Source organism: Schistocerca cancellata, chromosome 8, assembly GCF_023864275.1.
Source record: "Schistocerca cancellata isolate TAMUIC-IGC-003103 chromosome 8, iqSchCanc2.1, whole genome shotgun sequence".
NCBI classification, from domain to species: Eukaryota; Metazoa; Arthropoda; class Insecta; order Orthoptera; family Acrididae; genus Schistocerca; species Schistocerca cancellata.
The window spans coordinates 55,945,234-55,970,578 of NC_064633.1; the positions used below are offsets into that span (position 1 = coordinate 55,945,234).

The following is a 25,345-nucleotide window of genomic DNA, read 5'->3' on the forward strand; positions in this document are numbered from 1 at the left end:
AAAAGTGAAGACAGTAGTATAGGATGGAAAGAGAGATCAGATGAAGATGAGTCTGGGAGACATGATATTGCCAGAATGATTTGACAGTCCGCTGAAAACCCTAAGTCGGAAGAAGACGAAATTCCGTTACAATTACTGAGATTTTTGCTAGACCAGCCCTGACGAAACTATTCTACTTGGCATTGAAGACATACCATCGAAGTGAAATACTCTTTGACTTGAAGAGAAATGAAGTAATTTCAATCCCAAAGACGGAAGCTGCTGACGGGTTTGAATGTTTTCGATCTGTTAGTTTAAATATCATGGTCGAGTACCGAGCTATAAAACCAAAACGCTGGAGAAAGGAATTGGGTGTTTGCTGGTCCCAGTTCGTGATCTGCCACTGGTGATTTATCAGCGTTGCCCAGGTGACAATTGGTCTTGCGTTCTTTAAGCCGAGTGCTGGCGCTTCTTTCTGCAGTTCCTATGCGCTAGGACCAAGGATAGTTTTACCAAGGTCCAGTCATAGCTGTGCTAAGATGTACAGAGAAGCCAAAGAAATTCAGAAGCACAAAACCAACTTTTACAGAAAAGAAAAAGGACTGAGATTAGTCATGTTGTGGGTCTTAGTGGTACATAAAGCGAATATCACCTTCTCATCCCCGCTGCTGGGTCCATACTATTCGTCGTTGTGATCACGCGATCTTAGGCTGCGTTCTGACGTCACGAACTTAGTGTTGCGTAGATACGTATAAACGGATCGGACTGCTGCGCTTGTTTTATTTGAAACTACTTTCTGAGTCTTTACAGCCTCTGATGCTGTGCCCAACATTAGGAGGAGAAACATTAGCCACAGGAACGTGACTTGGACCGTGGTCTAATGTCCATATAAAAAATTTCATCAAGGATTTTTTTTTTGGTAAAATGGTACCTCAGTTCTTCTTGGCCCTTGTCGCTGCAGGAGTGTGCAGTGGCTCTCTGTGAGCGGCCCTTGTCCGCAGGTGAAGCTGTGGCTGACGCTCAACGAGCCGGACATCTTCTCCCTCGGCTACTCGACCGCCGCGGCGTTCGCGCCCGGCGCCAACTCGTCCGGCATCGCCGACTACCTCATGGCCAGGACCATCCTGCTGGCGCACGCGCGCGTCTACAGACTCTACGACGAGCAGTTCCGTGAGGCGCAACAAGGTAGGCGGCCATCGCGCACGTATCTTGTAACCGGTAGCAGATGAAGGGGAGAGGAACGCGGTTCTCTGCAACAACCTGTCTTCGCACTTCTTAAAACTACGCCGGGCTGTTACGAGGGTCACTCCAAAAGAAATGCACACTATTTTTTTTAATTCATCTTTTATTCTACATGTTTTAAAGTTTTACAGAGTGTAGATACATCTTTTAGGAACAATATTTTCATTTCTCCACATAATTTCCATCTCTCTCAACTGCCTTACGCCATCTTGGAACCAGCGCCTGTATATCCGCACGGTAAAATTCTGGACCAACCTGTTGGAGCCACTGTTCGGCAGCGTGCACAAGGGAGTCATCATCTTCAAACCTTTTTCCACGAAGATAGTCTTTCAGTTTCCCAAAGAGATGATAGTCACATGAAGCCAGGTCAGGACTGTAAGGCGGGTGTTTCAGTGTTGTCCATCTGAGTTTTGTGATCGTTTCCATGGTTTTTTGACTGACATGTGGCCGTGCAGTGTCGTGCAACAGCAAAGCATTCTGCTTTTGCCGATGTGGTCGAACACGACTCAGTCGAGCTTGAAGTTTATTCATTGTCGTCACATATGCATCAGAATTTATGGTGGTTCCACTTGGCATGATGTCCACAAGCAAGAGTCCTTCGGAATTGAAAAACACTGTAGCCGTAACTTTTCCAGCATGAGGTGAGGTTTTGAATTTTTTTTCTTGTGTGAATCTGCATGATTGCCTCTTCGTCTCTCGTGGAAAATGATGGAGCCATGTTTCATCACCTGTCACAATTCTTCCAATAAATTCAACTCCACCGTTCTCTTACTGTTCCGAAAAGTTCGCTGCATACCGTTTTTCTTGTTTCTTTGTGAGCCTCTGTCAACATCCTGGGAACTCCCCTGGCACAAACCTCTTTTAATGCCAACACTTTCAGTATTCTGCAAACAGTTCCTTCCCCTCTGCCAGCGTAGCGTGACAATTCGTTCACTGTGACGCGTCTGTCAGCAGTCACCAATTCGTTAACTCTCTGCACATTGTCTAGAGTGTGTGCAGTACGAGACCTGCCGCTGCGAGGACAATCCTCAATATTTCCCTGCCCGCTTTCGTCACGTAACCTGCTTGCCCACCGGCTAACTGTACTGCGATCGACAGCAGCATCTCCATACACCTTTTTCAACCTCTTGTGGATGTTTCCCACTGTCTCGTTTGCACAGCACAGGAATTCTATGACAGCACGTTGCTTCTGACGAACGTCAAGTGTAGTAGCCATGTTGAAGACATGCTGTGACAGCTTCACTCACGGGAACAGTTTGAACTAAGTTTGAAAACAAGCGGCGAAGGATGTATCTACATACTGTAAAACTTTCACACATGCAGAATGAAAACTGTATTTTTACAAAAATAGTGTGCATTTCTTTTGGAGTGACCCTCGTACGCAGTGGTCAAATGAATTTCTTGGAGGAACCCGACGCTCTTTCTCCGTCAGCTGACACCAGCTTCAAGGCTGCTTGTGGCTTCCACGAATGTCCTATCCTCACTTCCAGTCCCCCAGCGCAACAGACTTTTCATTTCCTGTAACATACTCAATAATTCCTATTCATTCATCTTTTCAATAGCTTTATGATCTGCGGAACTAGCAGGCATAGCAACTTGTCTTATGTATGATGATCCGTTCACCTAGCTGTTCATAGACGTTTACCTCTATTCTTACTTTTTTGTTCATTAGTTGACCAACTCCAGCCTCTACTTGATTTTGTGTAGAAAGGCCTATAACCTCTGGCCAAAAATCCTGTGCTTCCTGCAATAACACTTCACTAATTCTCACTATATCTACCTTCAACCCATGTTCAACGCATCTAAGCTACCTTCCCTATTAAGACCTAACATCCCACGCACTGACCGGGAACGTCAGTTTTTTTTCTGATGACAGCATTCTCCTGAGCAGTAATTGAAAAGGTGATCCAAATGGGGAATAGTTTACGTCCAGAATAATTTACCCAAGGAGATGGCATTATTATATTACACTGCAGAGCTGCAGGGCGTCGAGAAATATAACGATTGTAGTTTCCCTTGGCTTCAAGCAAGCAGTAGCAACGCCATATTGACTTACGTTAAAAGGCCAAATGAGCGAACCCTGCAACCATTGAAAAATAAATATATAAATACTACTTTGTTACATCATGTCCATCTTTCATAGACACACAATTTTTATAACGTTTAATTCGTTACGTACTTCTTGTCTTCCTGTGTACAGTTCTCTCTACAATTGTATAGATTTCTGTATCGCACGAGCCTGTATTTGAACACGAAAGGCAGTCGTACCCAGGTACGGACTGTACGTATGAAGAGATTATGCAAGCTGCATTACTAAGGAGTAGCATCTACACAGACGACATAACTGCATATGGGTCGCTTTTCTGCCATACGTGAGAGATATTTCGAAAGTCTGTTCCTGCACCTTTGTTTTAGGGCATCACAAGACTATCTAACGTAGCTCATATTGATGAACTTCGTTACACACTTCTGTACTCCATGAACTACTCAAGATGTGTGGGAGATGTAACATTTGACTGCACTGCCAACAAGTATATAAACGTTCCATGTGCCTCTTTCTACCTTCAAGAATAAAAAACCGACGCCGGATTCGATGAGAAATGTCGTAAGCAACTTAGTTCATCGGAGCTGTGGTACGATTTTTTTAGTTCATCCACAGATGATGGTAGCGGTGGCACCCTGCGGATTTGCAGAAAGATCAGTGACAAATCGCGATGTCAGCAGACTCTGACGTCACAGTGGCGAGTCTAGCGTTATTGTTAATTAATTTTCTGGCAAACTCGATTTCTGAGAGAGCAATGACAACCCGAGGCCCAGACGCGATGCGGTTAGTTCTTGGGGTCGCTCTGCATCAGGGTCGGTCAAGGCGTGCGAGACTTCACGCGGTCACTTCGTCAGCACAGTCGATGATGCCGACGGGTTCTGTCTACGCCATTATGTGCCCTCTCCGCACCACCAGCTGACCAAAAACCTGTGGTTTACTTTGTCATGTTATACGCTTGGATAAACTGAGGAACAAAAATATGTTTGTTAAATACGGTTATCAAGTTTGTAGCACGTGCAACAAATCATGATACAAAGTTTGCTCCGCGAAGCAAAGTGTGTAAAGGCGCCTGAGAGAGACTCATTGTGTGACCCTGATGTGTTTCAGGTAGGGTGGGCATCACTTTGGAATGCAACTGGTACGAGCCTCTGACCAACAGCACGGAGGACGCCGACGCTTCTGAACGTCAGCTCCAGTTCCAGGTAAGTCGCGTCCACATGATGTCATTGATGACTCAATAACCGCGTTTTGTCAGGGAGCACAGTTGTTTTCATGTTGTTTTTTTTTTAAATACCTTTTATTGCGTGTTCTTTGCATCACAATTGCAGCTTCCCGCTGTGATGTGAAACGAAACAGTTTTACAATTTAGCCTACAGGCTCTCAGTCAAGATGCCAACCATTCACAGTACCCAGTTGTCAGGCAGATATGATTTCAGTTTGTGTTTCCTGTTAATTTTGTCACCTACCACATTCCTTACATTAAAGATTGTTAGGGCTGAATACACCACAGCTTTCTGTGCCACACTAAGGCTGAGTGATGGATAGAGTAAATCATTTTTCCTTCTAGTAGCATATTTAAAGATCTGACTGTTGTTTTGAAATTGTGATTAATTGTCGGCAACAAATTTTGTAAGTTAGAAAACGTACTGTGAGGCTGTTGTCACTACATCCAACTGTTTAAAAGACCTGACAACAAGACGTTCCAGAGTGCGTGCTTACCACAAATTTATGTGCAAAAAACATTTTTTCTTCAATGACAAGTTATCCGGATAACACATTAGAGAACGAAATACGAAAAAGTGAGTCACTCTTCCTCTCCAAAATCTGGTATTATCGCCAACGCAAAAGTTGCTGGGCTTAGACATTTGACAAGAAGATCTGTAACGTGACTCCTGACAATTTAGAATATTCTGCTTCATTTATTGATTAACTTTCAGGCGTGGCCAGGCCCTGTACAGCGCTGAACTGCCTGTCTTGTGTCTTGCCGAAGTCCAGTGACAGTTCATTTGCGGAGAGTCATTCACTAATTTTCAATGAAATATTATTTACATTCTCTACTATTAAATTTACTTCAATATGCTTGATTATATAATTCTTCCACAGTCAGCAAAGAGAATTATTTCTACTTCTTGGATATATGATGGCAGGTGAACAAAAAGAAGAGCGAACCCAAACTCGACCCAGTGGCGCACCTGTAGTGGTTATTCTCGATCCTGAAGACGATCTTTCGTTGTGTACTCTCCTTGGGTTTCTTAATTCAACGCTATGTATCCTTTCAGTCAGGATGAAAACTAATTCCCAGAAGATCTCCGATGCCACGATGTTTCAGCTTCCTTAGTAGAATACAATGAACTGTACATTCAAATCATAGTAGAGAGTGTAAGTGTAAACCATTTAATATATTCGATACAAACGCTGCATTTGTACAGGCAGCGAAAGACAACATTAGAGTCAACGGTTTAAAGGGTCGTCCAATGAAGGCAGTAGAAGCAACTACTGACTGTGAAAATGCTGAGCACATAGCAACTGAGTTTTTCTTGCTGGACGACGGTCTGTTATTTTGAGTATCGTGTTGGCTTGGTAAAATTTGTAAGGCGGCCACGACAGTCATAATTCGAAGAGGTAGCTGCATTTCAGCGATGTCGTGTTTTTCACCAGTGGGAGACTGGAAGGCCCGCCGGAAAGACTGTCCAACACGTTGGGCGGTAGGTTTCAGACGAGAACGTCGCCGATCTCGGTGTTAAGAGAGGAGAAGACGCTCACCATCTTGGCGGCAGACTGCAGCGTCGTGCAGGCGTATGTCTGGACCGCAGGCATCGCCAACCGCGTGGGCACCGCAGTGCGGGTTAGGACCTGAGCACGTCGAGACTGCGTTTCGTATGGTATGCCTTACGCGCAACCCACCTCTTTTCCAGTTGCGACAACAGACGGAAATAGCGTACAAGACTGTCTCCAAATAATGCATGTTCACCCCCCACCCGGCAACGGCCTTGCCGCAGTGGGTACACCGGTTCCCGTGAGATCATCGAAGTTAAGCGCTGTTGGGCGTGGCCGGCACTTGGATGGGTGGCAATCCAGCCGCCATGCGCTGTTGCCATTTTTCGGGGTGCACTCAGCCTCGTGATGTCAATTCAGGAGCTACTCGACCGAATACTAGCGGTTTCGGTCAAGAATACCATCATAACGACCGGGAGAGCGGTGTGCTGGCCCCACGCCCCTCCTATCCGCATCCTCCCCTGAGGATGACACGGCGGTCGGATGGTCCCGGTAGGCCACTCGTGGCCTGAAGACGGAGTGCACCCCCCACCCCTCTAACCCCTCAACAAACAGTCTCCGCAACTGACAGAATTCAAGCAACTCCATTGTACTCGGTGTTGAAATAAAGCTAGACGATTGCTATGTTTGTAACGGAGCAATAAATAAAGTAGTACTGTCATAAACAGTTATCACTGAACTCAAATGTCAGTATGTCGAGTCGAAGTACCAAGCTATCGATCCCCACTAAAAACGGAATCAAAAGCTAGCATGGGCACTGTGCCTTCCAAAGTTTATTCAGAGTCCCAGCGACGCTTTACAAATCATCACATCTGGTGGCTGCAGTTCTGCGCCACAAGCTAAGTCTAGGAAAGGTAATCACCGTATCACTGAAAGGCACTGCCCCCACCCCCACCCCCCCACCACTTCCGCCATAGCTTTCGCAATACTGGGCAAAATCAGCTTCACATATTCCTGTAGGAGGTAATATTGGCCAAAACGAGAAGAAATGTTCCTGTAGTTATTCGTCTCGAAACGAAAAGCTTTTGTGATATGGGTCTGACTGCCATCTCTCTGTTACGTATAAGTAGACGCTATAGACAGAGCCGTATGTGGTTAGCATGCATCCTCACAAACCCTTCAGCCCTTCTTCGCAGGAAATCGTGCACCGTTCCTGATATACCTGTCTCCATTCGCGTTGCGTCACATGCATTGATCTCACGTTCTTGTAAACTCTGCACATTTCCGATGGATTGAGGGTAAAAAGAAAGGCCTTTAAATGTCCTGACAGCCAGAAATCTAAGGGATTCAGGTTCAGTTGACGGGGAGGTCATGCTACTAGACCTCTTTCACCAATCCATACCCACGAAAGGTTACAGTGAGATACTATTGTTCGATAGGCATAAAATGTATGGTGCCCAATCGTTCCCATACCACACTTTATCTCCTTCTACAGGGGTTCCATTCCAATTTAGCGGTGGTAATTAATCTGCTTGATAATGTGTATGGCCTGTGAGTCTACCACCGACAATCCCTCTCCATACATAGATACCGAAGCAATGCTGGTGCCTCACCTCCCGAATTGCTCGACAGTTTGCATCTGCCCACAAGTGGCAACTGTGCTATTTACATGCACAATGAACTCCAGCAATAATATGGGCTGTTCCACTGAATGCTACACATTACTTATCACAACTAAAACATCCTGGCCGGCCGGAGTGGCCGAGCGGTTCTAGGTGCTACAGTCTGGAACCGCGCGACCGCTACGGTCGTAGGTTCGAATCCTGCCTCGGGCATAGATGTGTGTGATGTCCTTAGGTTAGTTAGGTTTAAGTAGTTCTAAGTTCTAGGGGACTGATGACCTCAGATGTTAAGTCCCATAATGCTCAGAGCCATTTGAACATTTTTTTTAAAAACATCCTGTGTCTCAATGAGTATTGGTTTCCACATATGTATTGGTTTCCAGATAGGGACTTTTCTTCTACGCCCATGTGTATGTCCAAAATTTTAACTTCTATGCCAGCTGGTGGTATTGACAGTGGCTCACACTCGTTGCAGCTCACGAGCGAACAGCACGACCAGATATGCGGGAGATGTTTCATGTCAGTAACTACCTATCACGCCTATCTGGTTGTTGTATACCAACCTTGCAGTGGACTTTGACTTTCTCCATATCATTATTTGCATTTCTTCCGTGTACCGGACATGACGAACTTGGCTTTATTTCTGGATTACACACTCGTTTCAGGCACAGATGCAGCTGCCTTCAGTTTAAAAATAAAAATAGCACTGCATTCGAAAATACATTACAAACATCTTATAAAATATATATTCGTGTAGTTGCATGATCCTCATGGTCGATTTCTGACTTCACAAAACATTGAAATTTTGTGTTCATTATTATGACTACTAATCAAAAATGTATTTCTCATCTGTACTAAATCCAAGACTGGGTTGGCAGCAGAGAGCGAGAACGCGGAGGAACCTTGTTGGACGTTGGTTTCTTGCTCATACCACCATGAAGAACGTGGGCACACAAAGTATTAGTAACATTTAAATGAAATGATAGTATTCTGAGGTGTATCAGTTCCTGGGAGAGACTCTCTGCATCTCAGATTTTGCGTAATCATGTTGAGCAACCGATTCTTCCGCACAGGGTGATGGCAGCTGTCTGCGACGCACCTGGTATTGTATCCTCTGGGCTCTATGAACTGGCAGTACACCCATGAGCTGTTTGATGAACTAACAAGTCAGGTCACACTGAAGAACCACAATATTGGCCTTATTCTAGTGAATTTAGATCTGAAAACAGATTACATTAATAACTTAACGATTTCTGTGAATGAGGGAGACTACAGATACGACTGTGAGAGAGACGCTAGGAAGAGCGTTTGTGGTCTGCAGTTCACTGCTGTATACGTCTAAGCAACTTTCTGCTCGGGCGGTTTTAGCAGCGTGCTAATGACTTCCTTGCTGTTGGCGTCAAGCGCACAGTGGATGACGTACCCTGCTCTACTGTTGACAGCTGGGAATGTACGCGCAGCCCATATTTTCGTCCAGCGGCGACTTTCCGGAGGTGGTCAAGCAGCGGGTGGCGGCCAACAGCGAGGCAGAGGGCCGCACGAGGTCCCGCCTGCCAGCACTCTCCCAGGAGGAGATAGACTACGTCAAGGGTGAGTCGCCGGCGTCAACTGCAGAGGGGGGCGCCGCCTCCCCCGTGCCCCCTGCCCGTGTCCTGCGCCGCAGCAGAGCCCTGCAACCGCCTGGCCTATCCGCGTGGCCTACACGCGTGGTCAGCACGCGCCTGTGTTGTGCGAATGAGAGCGCCAAATGGGTTAGCGAACGTTGGCGGAAGTTGCCGAAGATTGCCGATGCTAATAACAGCTGCATGAGCGCATGTACAGTCGTGGACAAAACGAGCCAGAGCCCTCCCTTTTCGTTGTGCTGATCTGCTCAGCATTTAAAGTCTGCTATACAGCATAACAGGCAAGGCGACGAAGTGCTACCCACATACTATGCACAGGCGTGAAATTGACAAACTATCCGAACTTTACTTGGCAGATTAAAACAGTGTGCCAGGCCGAGACTCGAACATCCTCCAGGCTGTGGCTAAGCCATGTCTCCGCAATATCCTTTCTTTCAGGAGTGCTAGTTCTGCAAGGTTCGCAGAAGAGCTTTTGTTAAGTTTGGGAGGTAGGACACGAGGTACTGGCAGAAGTAAAGCAGTGAGGATGGGGCGTGAGTCGTGCTTGGGTAGCTCAGTTGGTAGAGCACTTGCCCGCGAAAGGCAAAGTTCCCGAGTTCGAGTCTCGGCCCGGCACACAGTTTTAATCTGCCAGGAAGTTTCGTATCAGTGCACACTCCGCTGCAGAGTGAAAATCTCATTCTGGAAATATCCGAACTTTGTCAGACTGTTTTCAATCATGTGTATGACTATATTAATGCAGATTAGTGTGTTAAACACAACACGTAAATATAAGATGTAAATGAAGGAAGAAACGCTAATCAGTATGATCTTTACTAATAAAAATGAATTTCAGCTTATCGAGATAACATAACTGTTATAGTAAGACAAAGTATCCCAGATCGTTACGAATTAGCAAGATATTATGCGCATTCGGCTGTGAAGCGGTTTGTGTCAACGTTCAGACCAGTCATACTGCATTACCGTTGCTGACCTACCATGAAAATGTGCAAATTTAGCAATGCGTGAAGATTCATAACGAAATTCAGTTAAAAATCATTCAGTGCAAACGTAAGTCAAATCTATTATTGACAGAAGCGGAAAAAGTAATCAGTAACAAGTATGAAATTCTACAAGAGTTTCATTTCGACATCCACAGGGTGCCAGAATAAAGGTTGCAATAAAACGTATTGAGGCCCGAGAATGTCATAAAATTACTTTACTGATAAACTATCTGCCTCCATCGAAATTAGAACCGAAAACAAACCAGACCGCCCTTGCGGTAGCAAACACCTTACACTACGCTAGCAGACAACGCAGCCCTCTATTATTACTCCAGACATGAATAAGGCGGCAATTTCGTAATGAAAATGGCAAAATGATCTGTAGTTTCTGTTGCATACAGCTTTCTGGACTCAAAAACATGAATTTTCTACCTTTATGTCACCGCTTATATGACAATCATTCGGGATGTTTACCGAAATAACAAAATAATGTTATTGGCGAGTGAATTTAGTAGGATAATCTGCACCACCCCAGGAAATAAACGGCTACATAGCTGCCAAACGTATTCTACAATGTTTCGAATTCTCCGATAGACTCGCCACAGCCCGAAAACGTACATTAGCCGAAGTGTTTCTTAAACTACCAGCAATGGGAATGCTCGCACTTCTAAAACGCGGTGGCATTAATAGTGGGATCTAAATTGCCACGCAAATGGGTTTTATTTGCATTCCTGTAAATGTGATTTGCATCGAAAGCATATCTACGAGTAATGTGCTGATGTATCGACTGCAACTAGAACATTTCGAATAAAGAATAGGGGGAATTATTTATGTAACCCTCATCTTCAGTAACGGTCGTTGCTATTTTAATTCATTTTTATTAGTACAGTTCATACTAATTAGCGTTTCTTCTTTCATTTATATCTTTTATTTACGTGTTATGTTTAACACACTAATCAGCATTAATATAGTCACACACATGATTGAAAACAGTCTGAGAAAATTAAGACAGTTTGTCAATTTCACGCCTGTGCATAGTATGTTGGTAGCACTTCGTCGCCTTGCCTGTTATGCTGTGTAGCAGACTTTAAAGCTGTGCGGATCAGCATAACGAAAAGGCGAGGGGTCTCGCTCGTTTTGTCCACTACTGTACAAGCGGCTGGCACGGCCCGTGAGCCACTTGGATTTCACGCTTCTGCACTCCCTTGCACGCAGGCGGCGAATTTACAGTGTGCACATGCGCGATGCGCTTCCCTTAGCATCAGACTTGAGCGAAGTTTGTCCGAATGACGAATAACGAATTCAGATATAAATTACTATTTGTTATTCGTGAATAACAAATATTATTCGAAACATTATCAAATGGTTCAAATGGCTCTGAGCACTATGGGACTTAACTTCTAAGGTCATCAGTCCCCGAGAACTTAGAACTACTTAAACCTAACTAACCTAAGGACATCACACACATCCATGCCCGAGGCAGGATTCGAACCTGCGACCGTAGCGGTCACGGGGTTCCAGACTGTAGCGCCTAGAAACGCACGGCCACCCCGGCCGGCGAAACATTATCCATTTACACAAATAAAAACATTTGTCATCTGGGAACAGAGTTGAGCATAATAAATAAACCTGAAATGCAGTTGCATTTATAGCTCCAGTTCTATGTCACTCTTTTCGTTTCTTTTAAAGTAGTTTTCTGATCGACTCTTGTTTTGAAATGTGTCATCACAAAGTTTATTTGATTTGCAGATACTTACCACTGTGAAGTGAAGGAAAATACGTTCTACACAAGCAATACACTCCTAATTCATTAATCATGACTTTTACATATGACTTTCAGCTCATAATATTCTTCAGTAACAATTGAGAAATCATGTGTTCTGCTTTAGTGTTTGAAAAATAATTCGTTGTGATTACACTTTTAACTTCAGCTGTCAAACCACATTCCTAATAAAATCTTTTAACGTCATAATGCTATTCGAAACTCGTGACCCTAATTCTTTGACTGCTATATGTCTGAAGTTTGTTGCAGTCCTGCTTTGGTCATGTACAGCAAAAAGGTTGACACTTTGTTTTTAATTCGTGGGTAAGAATTTGCTGCCATAATTGCAATTGGTATAGAAAGGCGAAAAACCTCTTAAAATCGTCACACTTTTATATACTCGAAAGCAGTGTCTCTTCGGAAACTTTTGAGTCTCAAAGCATGGGCATGGGCATGGGTAGCGCTCGGAATTGATAAAGTGTGCTTGCAGACGACGTATGTATGCAGAAGGTGGCAAACTGTCGCGCACCCCGTCAACTACTGTGGAAGAACTGAAGCTCATCTGGAAGAGGAGTATTCACCTATGCTTCAGATTAAATGCAGGGCAGGGGAGGTTAGTGGTAGGATAGATCGGTGCGTGCATGTATTAAAAACCTTACCGCAAAAAAACTTTTGCGGGAATCTACTTCAGTTAGATTGAACGAGTGTGTGTCACCAACGCATGGAAACCTGAGATGGCAAACCTTCGGAGAAATATGAGAGCAGTCAAAAGGAATTACCAGCGATCAATGAATAAGAGGAGCGCCAGAGGGGCCTAACTACATATATGGGACCGATGACCTGAGCATTTTGGGCCCTTAGGAATTCACACACATTTGAACTCAATACATAAAAATGCCAAGAGTGTGTACAAAACCAGAAGTCTGAAACCAAACAAGAGTGGGAACGGCACATGCAGACATATGTTGAATTGAATGTATCGGGGCAGCCCTATAAGCTGCTTATGAGAATGGAAAGTCACTGCTAGTCCTATCAACGGTGCGCAAGGAAACTGGGAGTACGACACGTGGCTGGAGACACCTGGCGGGCTGTCTACTGACAACCTTTCTACTTGATGGCATACCAACTGCTGAAACCGCTGTACAAAACTGTCTTAGGGACTTTCGAAAGAGTACCACAATAAGAGCCCTGTAATGCCCTTCGCACAAGAACAGGTGATTAATTCGATATATAAGCTTAAGAGACACAAAACACCCGTCCTAACGGGCTTCATTCGGAAGTAATACACAATATGGTAACCTATATCACAACGTTTATAGGTCCAGTATCGAACGAAGCTCTTCTTCAGGGAAGAGTTTAGAAGCTTTGGAAAAAACCCAACGCTGTGATGATAAAGAAAGAAGAAAGCAAGAGCTCCGTCGAACCAAAGACTTACAGACCTATGTGTCTGCTTAAAACACTGACTAAAGTGCAGGAGCGTCTTTTGTGTGACAAATTACAGACGCACAACGAACTCCTTGACTTCCGCCTGTGTCAATTTGGCTTCTGAAAAGGAAGAGCAATTGTAGACGCCATCAACCGATCTCATTGTTCAAACTACAGAGGAATTGCGTTACTAAACACAACATATAAAATTCTGACAAATATACTGTTAGCAAGGATAAGCCCTTACGTTGAAGACTCCCTAGATGATGCCCAATGTGGATTTAGACCTAACAGATCGACTATTGACAATATATATGTCCTAAGGATGTTGGGTGAAAAGAAATATGAATTCAATCAAAATGTACATATGCTTTTCATTGATTTTAAAAAAGCTTTTGACAGTATCAACAGGGAATATTTATGGAAGTGCATGAGGCAGATTGGCATCCCTAACAAATTGATAAATTTAATAAAAGCTTGCACTTTAAACTCAAAATACAAAATAAAAGTAGCTGGCAAACTTTCTGAAGACTTTGAGGTTAAAACTGGAGTCAAACAAGGGGATTCACTCTCACCAGTTCTCTTTAACATAGTAATCAATAGAATAATCCAAAAAGTAAAGCTACTACAAATTGGAGCACAACTGGAAAGCAAAATTAACATTGTAGCATACGCTGATGACATTGCATTATTATCTGACAGTGAGAATGATTTGAAGCTTCTTACAGCACAATTAATTAAAGCCACAAATGGCACAGGCCTCCAGCTGAATACAGACAAAACAATGTACTTTATCTTATCCCGCTATCCATCAAATAATAATGTACTGCAAATTAATAACACAGCTTTCACAAAGACAAATGAATTTAATTACCTTGGTACAATAGTAACCTCTGACAACTCCATAAAAATTGAAATAGAATCACGAATTCAGAAGGCTAACAAATGCTACTATAGTCTCTTGACAGTTTTCAAAAGCAAGTTAATATCTAGGAACACCAAACTACAAGTATACAAATCATTGATTATACCAGTACTCACCTATGGATCTGAAACCTGGACTCTCACAAAAAAAGAGGAAAACAGATTAAGAGTATTTGAACGAAAAATTTTGAGAAAAATATTTGGACCCATAAGAGATAGGATCAGTGATGAATGGAGATTGCTAAATAACAATGAAATTTACAAATTATATAAAGACTCCGATATAGTGGCCAAAATTAAAGCCAAAAGACTGAAATGGATAGGGCATGTCATCAGAGCACCACCAAACAGGACCATCAAGAAAGTGACTGAAGAGATTCCCACCGGAAGACGACCTCTTGGACGCCCACGCATGAGATACTTGGACAATATTCAAGACGATCTCAGAAAACTAGGACATGACAGACAGTGGCAAATTACTTGTAAAGATAGAGCAAAGTGGTTCAACATTGTCCATTCTGCAGCAAAAAGCCTTCATGGATTGTAATGCTTAATAATAATAATAATAATAATCAACCGATCTCATAAAATAGTGGACTCGACTCTCCACAAGCAAACAGCTGCAATATATCTTGGTCTTTTGAGAACGTTCGGTGGTCGGTGTGCAGTGTACTGAATCTATGTCCCTCCATATCGCAGCCGACCGCGTTTGCCGAGCGGTTCCAGGCGCTTTAGTCCGGAACCGCGCGACTGCTCCGGTCGCAAGTTCGAATCCTGCCTCGGGCATGGATGTGTGTGATGTCCTTAGGTTAGCTAGGTTTAAGTAGTTCTAAGTTCTATGGGACTGATGACCTCAGGTGCTAAGTCCCAGAGTGCTCAGAGCCATTTGAACCTCCATATCGCATCCGATGATGAACAAGTAAGCATAAAACGGCGGTCGGTCGACTGTCGCGTGACTATTGCAGGGCCTGATCGCGACGTTTCCTTTCCTTTTTCCTTTATGGTTGCCGGCAACCTTTCAAAGACTGAGAGACATCCAGACCCCTAACTGCTCTGCTGCAGCCTTTTGGACTACTGTAGGATCTGAGCAGTGAAGTGGACTGCACAGAATACCAAAATACTGAAGAAAATAAAATTCTGGGATTAAATTACTGACGCACTTTTGCAAATACTCGAGAACGATGAAGACGTAGACGACGTGGTGGCATATGCTGATGATGTTTCTGTAGTAGTATCAGAAAGTTCTAGGCCAAAACTCGAGAGGAAAGTAAACCGTACGTTCTTTGAGAAGCAGGGATGGTATGTTAGCAATACTATGACTATCGCTGTCAATAAGACAACATATGTACTACTAGAGGAAATTTGTCGTCTAATAGAAATTGTACAGTAAGATTGGAGGGCGTTGTAACTCGCCACAGGAACAACAACTCGATATCTCGGTGTCAGCCAGGTTTTGACTGAAAGTTGGAGACCGGGAGAGGATCTTTTGTATCAGAGTGGACACTGAGCTAGGCCTACGGGACTGGAAGACGCAGGAGCGGCCGAGTGAATGGGACTAACTGCGTATTGGGCGCAGGGTTCGCGCTACATTTCCAAACATTAGGGGCAGACTAAAGGTGAAGCATATCGACGACAGTAATGGAATGACACAGTTTTTAAAAGAGCAAGACTCCTGTCCGCTTTACTTAGAAAAGAATGCCCAAGTGCACCAGAAACCTTTGTGGTTGTGGTTATGAGGGAACCCCAGATCAAACTACCGCAGTCTACGACGTACGATGTAAATAGAACGGCAGTAGCACCCAGTACCACCGTGGAAAAATAGCAATGAATACACAGCTACGGAGTGCGATTGACAGAATATTAAATAAGATATATGCAACGGGAATGAGCAGGTACCATCAAAATCCTGGAAGTGTAACAGTAGTTTTAAGACATCAGAGTTTGGGAGAAGTTGTGTCTGGGGAGTCATGACAAGATGAAGAGGGCAACGGTATGGATCACTGTACTGTTAGAACAAGATATGCCATCTTCACATCCTCCTTTAGTTCGGAGGTCATATGCGCGCATGGATGCGAAACACACACTCCCTCTGGGTGGCTCTGACTGGAAGATCACGTTGAAACAGCCGCTGCTATCCTACAGGGTTCTGATACATTCTGGAACTTGAAGATATAGCCACTGATTTAGAGACTGAAAATGACCAGCACAGTGAAAATTTCCATTACTTATTGTTCCATGTACTAGGGTTATTCGGAAAGTAAGGAACACTCGGTCGCCAAATGGAAACCACAGTGAAAATCCGATGAAGTTTTGCGCAGGTGTGTTGGCCAGTGTCTCTAGTATGCCCGTCGATTGCGTTACGTCGTTCTTTTTAGTTCCGAGCATACAGGGAGCACATAAAAATACCTAGAACAAGGGTCTCCCGCTAAGTACCAGGGCCTGGTGAGAAATTTCGCCTGAAGCTATGCAGCCAACATTACATAACTGTCGTTCGCTTTCTTCTTCAAGACAAGTCACAGCCTCGTTCTGCAGGGGCAATGAAGATGCTCCTGCATCGTTTTAAATTGGAAATGTTTGGTTACCCACAATACAGCCCGTAATTGTCTTCCTCTGAGTTTCATCTGTGCTCACATGAACCATTGGCTATGAAGACAACGTTTTGGCACAGACAATGAGCTATAGACCAGCGTAGACAATTGGCGTAAAGCACTGGCGGCTGCCTTCTATAACGAGGGTATTGGCAAGTTGGTACAACGCTACGACAAACGTCTAAGTCGGATCGGCGACTATTGAGTAAATTGTAGCTAATTGTTGCAAATAAAACAGTTTTGATTTTCACTGTGGTTTCCATTTCGCGACCTATCGTTTCTTACTTTCCGAATAGCCTTCGTAGTATTTGAGGAAAATAAGTGTAGACAAATGGATGGACTTGTAAAACCTCGTGGTGGCTTGAGTCCTGTGAGGACACACAATCAAGAAGGGTCCGTATTCGTACAGGTAGCGTAGCGAGTGTGTACGGAAATGGCAAGACACACATTCCGGGACAGCCACTGGATTCATAGGGTTCAGACTAGACGCGGAATGGTTGTAAATTTTACTTTTCTGTTGTGTTATATTTTCACAACTTTCTTTGTTTTCTAAATTCGTTCTAGTACATGCTGTGTTATACATTAACAATAACACATGTAATTGATTATTTTGTAAAATGGCAAAAATCTAATGTTAAGTATAGTTACTACTTGCTATTGTTTCTTAGGGAGCATGTCAATTTTGTGCAGTAGAAAATAAATATATGTATATGGGACGTGTGTCCATATATTGCTCTTTGTACCCAAAACTATAAAACTATTCACTATAGACCATGGCGTTTATGGATGGGAGTAGCCTTAAGTCTCACATAGTGCGCCATGGTGTTTTGGTAGCGGTGGGTGGAAGTGGGTGTTGCGGGTGGCAAAACTTGCAATGCTAACGTAATCAAGACTCTGCGCTACCAACGCAAATTTGATGGCGTAATCCCTGCCTAGAATTTCCAGTCAGTGATATAGCGAGGTCTTCGGCGCATGGTAACTTTTAACGCGGTGCATAATTATTCTATGAGACAAATGTACAATGACCCATAAAAAAGGTCTTGGAGCACTCAATATAACAATACAAAATCTTTGGAAAATCAACAGGTTAATTAAAGGAGTATTATTGCTACTATCAGGAAACTTTTGGCAAACATTACCGGTGAATCCAAACTCAACACCAGCAGACGAAATAAACGTACGTTTAAAGAGATTGACATTTTGGGCTAATGTTGAAAAGTTATCTTTGAAATAAAATATGTGTACAGATAATGACAAGAGATCCAAAAGCTCACATATCTGCCAAAAATTTATTGAAAATTGGAAATGGTACCAACCCTCTGGTAAGCTTATTTTAACACAAGAATTATGCTGTTTGGTGAAAATCGAGGAACAGCTTATTGATAAAGTGTATCTATCGACAGAAATGGACTACCTAAGTAAAGACTGGTTGTGTGAACGAATAGTTTTCACAACAAGGAATGATATGGTGCAACAAATAAATCAGCAAATACAGAAGACGATTCCGGGAGCAGATACAATATGTAACTGGACAAATACAGTGATGGATCAAGATGAAAGTGTCAACATTCCAATTTAATTTTTTAACTCATTAAATCCGTTGGGTATGCATTTGCATGTATTGAAACTGAAAATTTCGTCGCCAATAATACTATTAGGAAATATTAACTCACCCAAATTATATAGTGGCACTAGATATTGCGTATAACTACTACTTAATAATATTATTGAAGCATTAATTTTAACTGGTAAACAAAAAGGAAAATAGGTGTTCATACTAAGAATCCCGTTGATCTCAACTCATATGTAATTTTTTTAAAAAGGTTACAAGCTAGCTTATAGTATGCCAATGAATGAGGCTCAGGGCCAAACATTTCGCTACTGTGGAGTTAATTTGAAGGAACCTTTTTTCTCACATGGTCTGGTCTATGTTGCGGACAAACAGACGACGCATATGTGTATTCGCCACACAACGAAACATCAAATACAGAACGTAAGAACGTAATTTAATGTAAAGAGTTTATGTGTAAGATATCTGTCAGAAAAAAAAACTGAACAAGTCTTTGACTGCAGTTTTTTTGTCCATTATTATTCTTATAAAACTACTGGCAGAAAACCAAAACGCTAGCGAAGCGGGTTATTATCAGCTAGAAAATAATGATAAAGAAAGTTGATTCATCCGAACAGGCGACACGTTCTCATTGATGCACGCTCAAATCTCGATGAACACCTGCCCATTGCAAAGCTAACTGGCGATAACGTCGCGTGAACAAGGCAACAGACAACGGGACGTCTTCTGCGGTACATCGCGCTCAGCCACTTGCGCTTCAGCGGTGTGCCCCGCAGCACCTGCGCTCTGCCGCCACACGTGCCGCGGCGCAGGTCGCCGCCCAACCGACATTAGTGAGCGGCTCCGCTGCCGACCTCTGCGTTCCATGACAAGGAGGCGCCTCAAAGGCATTTCGCCGTCCTTCAACCACTTTCCACGCATGCTCTCGACGTTAGCACGTCAACAGGCGACGAACTTCTCCATTTCCGAAATTCCAGTTCCCTTAAAAATCTGCCCGTTGTCGAAGTCGCTTACGTCAGTAGATTTCCCCATTTGCGGTTCGCGTTGTTGCTAGAATCCTCCGCAATCGCTTCTGGTCCGCTTACACACTTCCCTGACCGCGTCATGTGACCACGTCACGTCCTCCAGGCTGTGACTAAGCCATGTCTCCGCAATATCCTTTCTTCCAGGAGTGCTAGTCCTGAAAGGTTTGTGGGGGAGCTTGTGTGAAGTTTGGAAAGTAGGAGAACAGGTACTGTAATTATAAAAATAATTTTTCCGTTGTTTTATTTGATTTATGTGCTACGGATTATAGGTTCACTTACATAGATGTTGGAGTATACGGAAAATACAGTGACTCACCTAATTTTATGCAATGAGTTTTGCACGAAAATATTGTTAGCAAAATTTTACAAATATCGGAGAAAAGCCCCATATCAAACTAAGTAGTACCGATGCCGTGCGTTATTGTCGGAGGTATTTGCTATGTGTGAAGATTTAATACGTCCTTATGGAGAAAGGTGTTTAACAAACAATAAAAGAACCTTCAACACCATCTCTCGGACTAGGTAGTTTATAGAATACACTCTGGGAAATAAATAGAGAACGGAGAATTTTTCATCGCCCAATGGACGTTCGAGATGAATTTTCAACTGCTGCAATAAATGTGTGGTGTGTTTTATAAAATAATGTTCCAGAAAGACGTGCCCATAAATTTGAAGACATTGTACGTCCCTCCAGAACTGTAAATTCCCCAAGTCCTACCAGCTGTCGGAATTCATCACGAAATTTGTTTCAGACAGTGTGGAAGGTCTGGCTGCTTGGACACGTGCAGGGACACTGAAGGCAGCCACTAGAGTTCTCATAACCGGCGGCTGTCGCAGCGGCTAAGTGCGCGGGCCACAACGCAAGTCATTTTTTTACCGGACGCGGCATAAGATCTGCCTAAATTTTTGTGAATTACAGCCCCACTACCTTACATACTCGGCCCCCTTCATCTGTCTCTGCAATGCCAATACATCTTCCCCCGCCACTGCTAACATGGCGCAAGAACTCTTAAGTAAGCAGCCAACGATGAGAATGCAGCCGACAAAAACCCTCAATCTTACAAACCTTTCTTAGATTGCTAACACTTTCTGATAATGGTGTCTCCTTAGTACAATAATCTTTAGCCATGACTAAAGTACTTCTCATAGCTTTTAACTGCAACTTAGGATGGAAATATATGCAATCATTGGCTTTACAAAATCTGTATAAACCCGTTCCACATCTAAAATTTCTTATCTCCGAACATAAATCTGCCGCAGTAAAGTGTCAAGTTTCTCTAGTGCTGTGCAACTATTATTGCATTTAAGAAAAATTCAGTCAACCTCTTCTGCAACATTAAAAGTTATAGAGTTTCCCGTGGGATGTGCCACACGAATGATCAAACGTAGACCAGGCTGCAGATCGTTTGTGTCCACAGGTCTATTTAGTAGTTAAGTAGACGACATTTGGACTCAGAAAAGACTCACTTTCCCTGCCTACTGTTGCACTGACTGGTGTGTCATCACTGTTTGCAGTTGCTTTTGCATGCATTCATCTTCACGGTCACCGTTCCTAATTTCCTAGACTTCACAGACGTCCTCTACCGACTTAGTCACTTCTCTTCGTACCACTTTTGCAGGCGCCCAGCAAGAAGTAGGTTCTGTATTGTGTCTTAGACTTCAATGATTTTTTTTGCAGATCCCCAGCAAGAAGTAGGTTCTGTATTGTGTCTTGGACTTCAGTGATTTTTGTTAACATTTAGCTCTTGAGAACATAGTTCCACAGAGTGCCGTGCTCAAGCCTATTATCGGTTTCAGGTTTTCTTCGATCATCTTCCTCTATTAGTTGTTGCTTACCGTTCTATCTACACGGGAAACACAATCAAAAAATAATAACAGTATAATACGTCACTGGTCTTCATTAAATGAATGTTGTCATCCTCTGGATGTGAAAGTTGGCATATAAGCAAGTACAGACTCAACTGCCTGCACCATTCTACAGCGACTCTCTAACAGCCTTTAATACGTTGCACAGTCGACACCCGGTTTGTTGCAATCCTTCTTCCTGCACGGCATGCAGACGGCTTTTTCACATTTCTTTCGACTGTCCTTCTGGTATCTTTCAGCTCCGCGACGAGAGGACATTTCATTTCTTGTGCAAGATTTCGCCGGATGGTCCAGATTTTTGCGCTAGAAACATCGTTCTACAATTACAAATTTCTTTAAATTAATAGTACGGAATCGTAAATAGTTTCCCTCCTTCTTCAACAAGAACATCTAAGCCGTGGGTTCACCTCAAGGACAAGGTTCACAACCTGCTTAGTTTTCTACCCTTTTCTAAACCGCAATTTTACTTCCGTCAACAAATTCTGTCTGTTTAGACATATTCTCTGCTAGACAGAGTTCAAAAATTTCATCCAACAGAGTCTCATCAGGGTGATCTTCGGCACAACATGATCTATGAAGAGCGGTCTCCTTTTCCGAGGGGTTTCAGATATCATGTTGCGAATTTAATTTACTTTCTCCATCAACTTCTTTTGATTCTCTTGAGACACTGTCTCCACTATGATCATGTTGTTGGTCATTCTAATTGCTCTGACTCTACGTCTGTCACGTTTTTGGTTGGTTGTCAAGGTGACTTTCCCCTTGATTGCCGTGTTGCCTTGTCAGATTGTCATTGTAACAGGTAAAGACCGCATTTACCTGTTTGGCCGTGGTTTGGGTGATATTTGCTGCTTAGCCTGTTTTTCAGTCGTTTTTCCCGTTACTTGGTGCATGAACCATGATTTATTTTCAAAGAATATTCTGAAGAATTTATTTTATTTACTAGCGATTCATCAAAAACATTAACACATTTAATCACAGTATGTAAGCATGGAAGTAGTTTCCAGGGAGTAACTGATGAAATCACAACCAAATTCCTCTTAACAAATGGGAATTTTATTCACTTTAACAGTGCCTAAAAGCATTTTTTTAAGGAAACAGATTTAAAATTATAATCAGAAAGCACCCTCTAAATATCGAAGTTACAATTTGTTCAGAGACAGAAAGAAACAAGTTTTGACTGTATGAGCTTTTGAGCAGAGAACCTTGCCGCTCCCTTTTGACACGGCCGTAGTTACGACCGCTCACAACAGCCTTTGAAAGACACACTGGTGCAAATCTACAACACACCAGATTATTTTAAACTAAGAGTTTAAACAATTTACACAAGCACACAAACCATGCAACCCCCCTAGGAGGGATGGAAATGGTAGAAAACCCTAACAATCAAAGAAATATTAACCGTGCCACCGAAAGGTGCAACTTGATTTTAACTTATAAGACAAGTCTCATGGTGAAAGGGTGGCAACTTTATATATTAAAATGATCATTTAAATAAAAGCCCATGAAATGCAATCTTACATAAAATTCTACAAGGTTGGCCAATAGCTAACACTTGGTTTAAGAATCATAAAAGAAGGTTGTATACATGGAAGAACCCTGGACATACTAAAAGGTATCATATAGATTATATAATGGTAAGACAGAGATTTAGGAACCATGTTTTAAATTGTAAGACATTTCCAGGGACAGGTGTGGACTCTGACCACAATCTATTGGTTATGACCTGTAGATTAAAACTGAAGAAACTGCAGAAAGGTGGGAATTTAAGGAGATGGGACCTGGATAAACTGAAAAAACCAGAGGTTGTACAGAGTTTCAGGGAGAGCATAAGGGAACAATTGACAGGAATGGGAGAAATAAATACAGTAGAAGAAGAATGGGTAGCTTTGAGGGATGAAGTAAGGAAGGCAGCAGAGGATCAAGTAGGTAAAAAGACGAGGGCTAGTAGAAATCCTTGGGTAACAAAAGAAATATTGAATTTAACTGATGAAAGGAGAAAATATAAAAATGCAGTAAATGAAGCAGGCAAAAAGGAATACAAACGTCTCAAAAATGAGATCGACAGGAAGTGCAAAATGGCTAAGCAGGGATGGCTAGAGGACAAATGTAAGGATGTAGAGGCTTATCTCACTAGGGGTAAGATAGCTACTGCCTACAGGAAAATTAAAGAGACCTTTGGGGAAAAGAAAACCACATGTATGAACATCTAGAGCTCAGATGGAAACCCAGTTCTAAGCAAAGAAGGGAAAGCAGAAAGGTGGAAGGAGTATATAGTAGAGATGGGGGATCAGCTCTTGAACTAATTCATAGAGTTGAATCTTTCAAAGGAGTGAACAATCAGTGATTCAGAAAAAGAGAACGGTAGCTCCAAACGTTTCCCACGGCAGAGAGAGAGAGAGAGAGAGAGAGAGAGAGAGAGAGAGAGACAGAGCATATCAGCAGCGCCTCTGCTGGTCACAGCACAGTGCACGACACACAACACAGCCAGCGCCGGCCTCTGCCCTGCTTCTACCTTGGCTGCCTGCATTGTGCAGTGCCCCATTGGATTTTGTGTTTCACATATGCCGTGCCGTCTCTGTGCGTCGTCTGCCGTGTGCAGTGTCTGGCGCAGCTTAACTTCGCATCGCACTCTGTCGGCGATCGTTTCAGTCGCACGTCCTGCCCCCTGGGCAGTTGATGCGAGCAACAGGACAGAGAGCCACCTAGTGGATAACATAGGAACTACTTGCAACAACCTGCTCGCAAGGGAACGGACGATTTGTCTCGGAGCGGGTGTGATCACCGCTCCCCCCACCCTCGGAACTCGCCCGCTCAACGCTCACCCCACCGTTCTCGACTCTAGCCAGAGCGTTGAGCAAAGCAACTCAGGTGTCACTCTGGTCTCTGCGGTCTTAGCTCACGCAGTAATACAGCTTGCGGCTCGACCTGCTCGACTCAGTGCTTCTGCATCGGAGTTCATCTCTACTGGATATTGTTCTTTGTAGTAATACCGCTATGTATATTACATTATTATGTTATGTATACATCATTTGTTTTTATTTCATTTTTATTTGTTTAAACTGATCAGATTAGGTTCCTGATGACTCCTCTCACTATAGGATTTTTATTATGGACACTCGAATTTACGCTTTAATTATGAGTGAACCGATAAACGTATCGCAAAATGTGGTACACCAATATTTTCCTTGTTTTATTCTGCGTAAGGCTATATGCAGAACTTTCGTTTTACAGTCAAATTTCTACATGTTTTTCTTATTCTGGTACGGATTTTGCGATTTTAGGCGTCTTCGGAAGGAAACGTTCACTTTATAAATATATGGCTTGCGATGTATTTGTATGAGGTTAATGAAATTTTAATACATTATAGCCAAATATATTGTTAATGTAAATCTCAAGTTACAACATTTTCCGATCACCCAAAAAACCGCGATAGTGCAAAATAAATCAATAATCAAAAACTTTGTCATATCGTGGAAATTTCAATAAACAATACAAAATTCTTACTCATTATCTGTGTTACTTTAAAATAGGATCAAATAAGATCAAAATACAGGTATAGTACTGGAATAAACCAAGTTTAAAGGGCAATGTGCCTTCCATTTATTTTCTATTGTAAATGAGTGGTGAGTCATGAAAAAGAGCTAATTCATTTCAGGGAGTGAACAGTTCTGATCCGATCTCTGAAAAGAACAGTTTTGCCCATCTCTAGTATATAGAGGGTCTATACAAGGGCGATGTACTTGAGGACAATATTATGGAAATGGACGAGAATGTAGATGAAGATGAAATGGGAGATACGATATTGCATGAAGAGTTTGACAAAACACTGAAAGACCTGAGTCGAAACAAGGCCCCCGGAATAGACAACATTCCACTGGAACTACTGACGGCCTTGGGGGAGCCAGTCCTGACTAAATTCTACCATCTGGTGAGCAAGATGTATGAAACAGGCGAAATACCCTCAGACTTCAACAAGAA

General features: G+C 42.9%; 1 protein-coding gene across 1 annotated transcript in view; it reads left to right on the top strand.

Moving 5' to 3' along the window:
- LOC126095338 (myrosinase 1-like) overlaps positions 1–25,345 on the top strand; it is a 162,808-nt gene that overhangs the window by 91,901 nt on the left and 45,562 nt on the right. Inside the window, exons 5-7 of the mRNA XM_049910143.1 lie at positions 981–1,164; positions 4,373–4,467; positions 9,045–9,192. Of these exons, the coding sequence (XP_049766100.1) occupies positions 981–1,164; positions 4,373–4,467; positions 9,045–9,192 (427 nt within the window). The remainder of the gene's footprint in view (positions 1–980; positions 1,165–4,372; positions 4,468–9,044; positions 9,193–25,345) is intronic.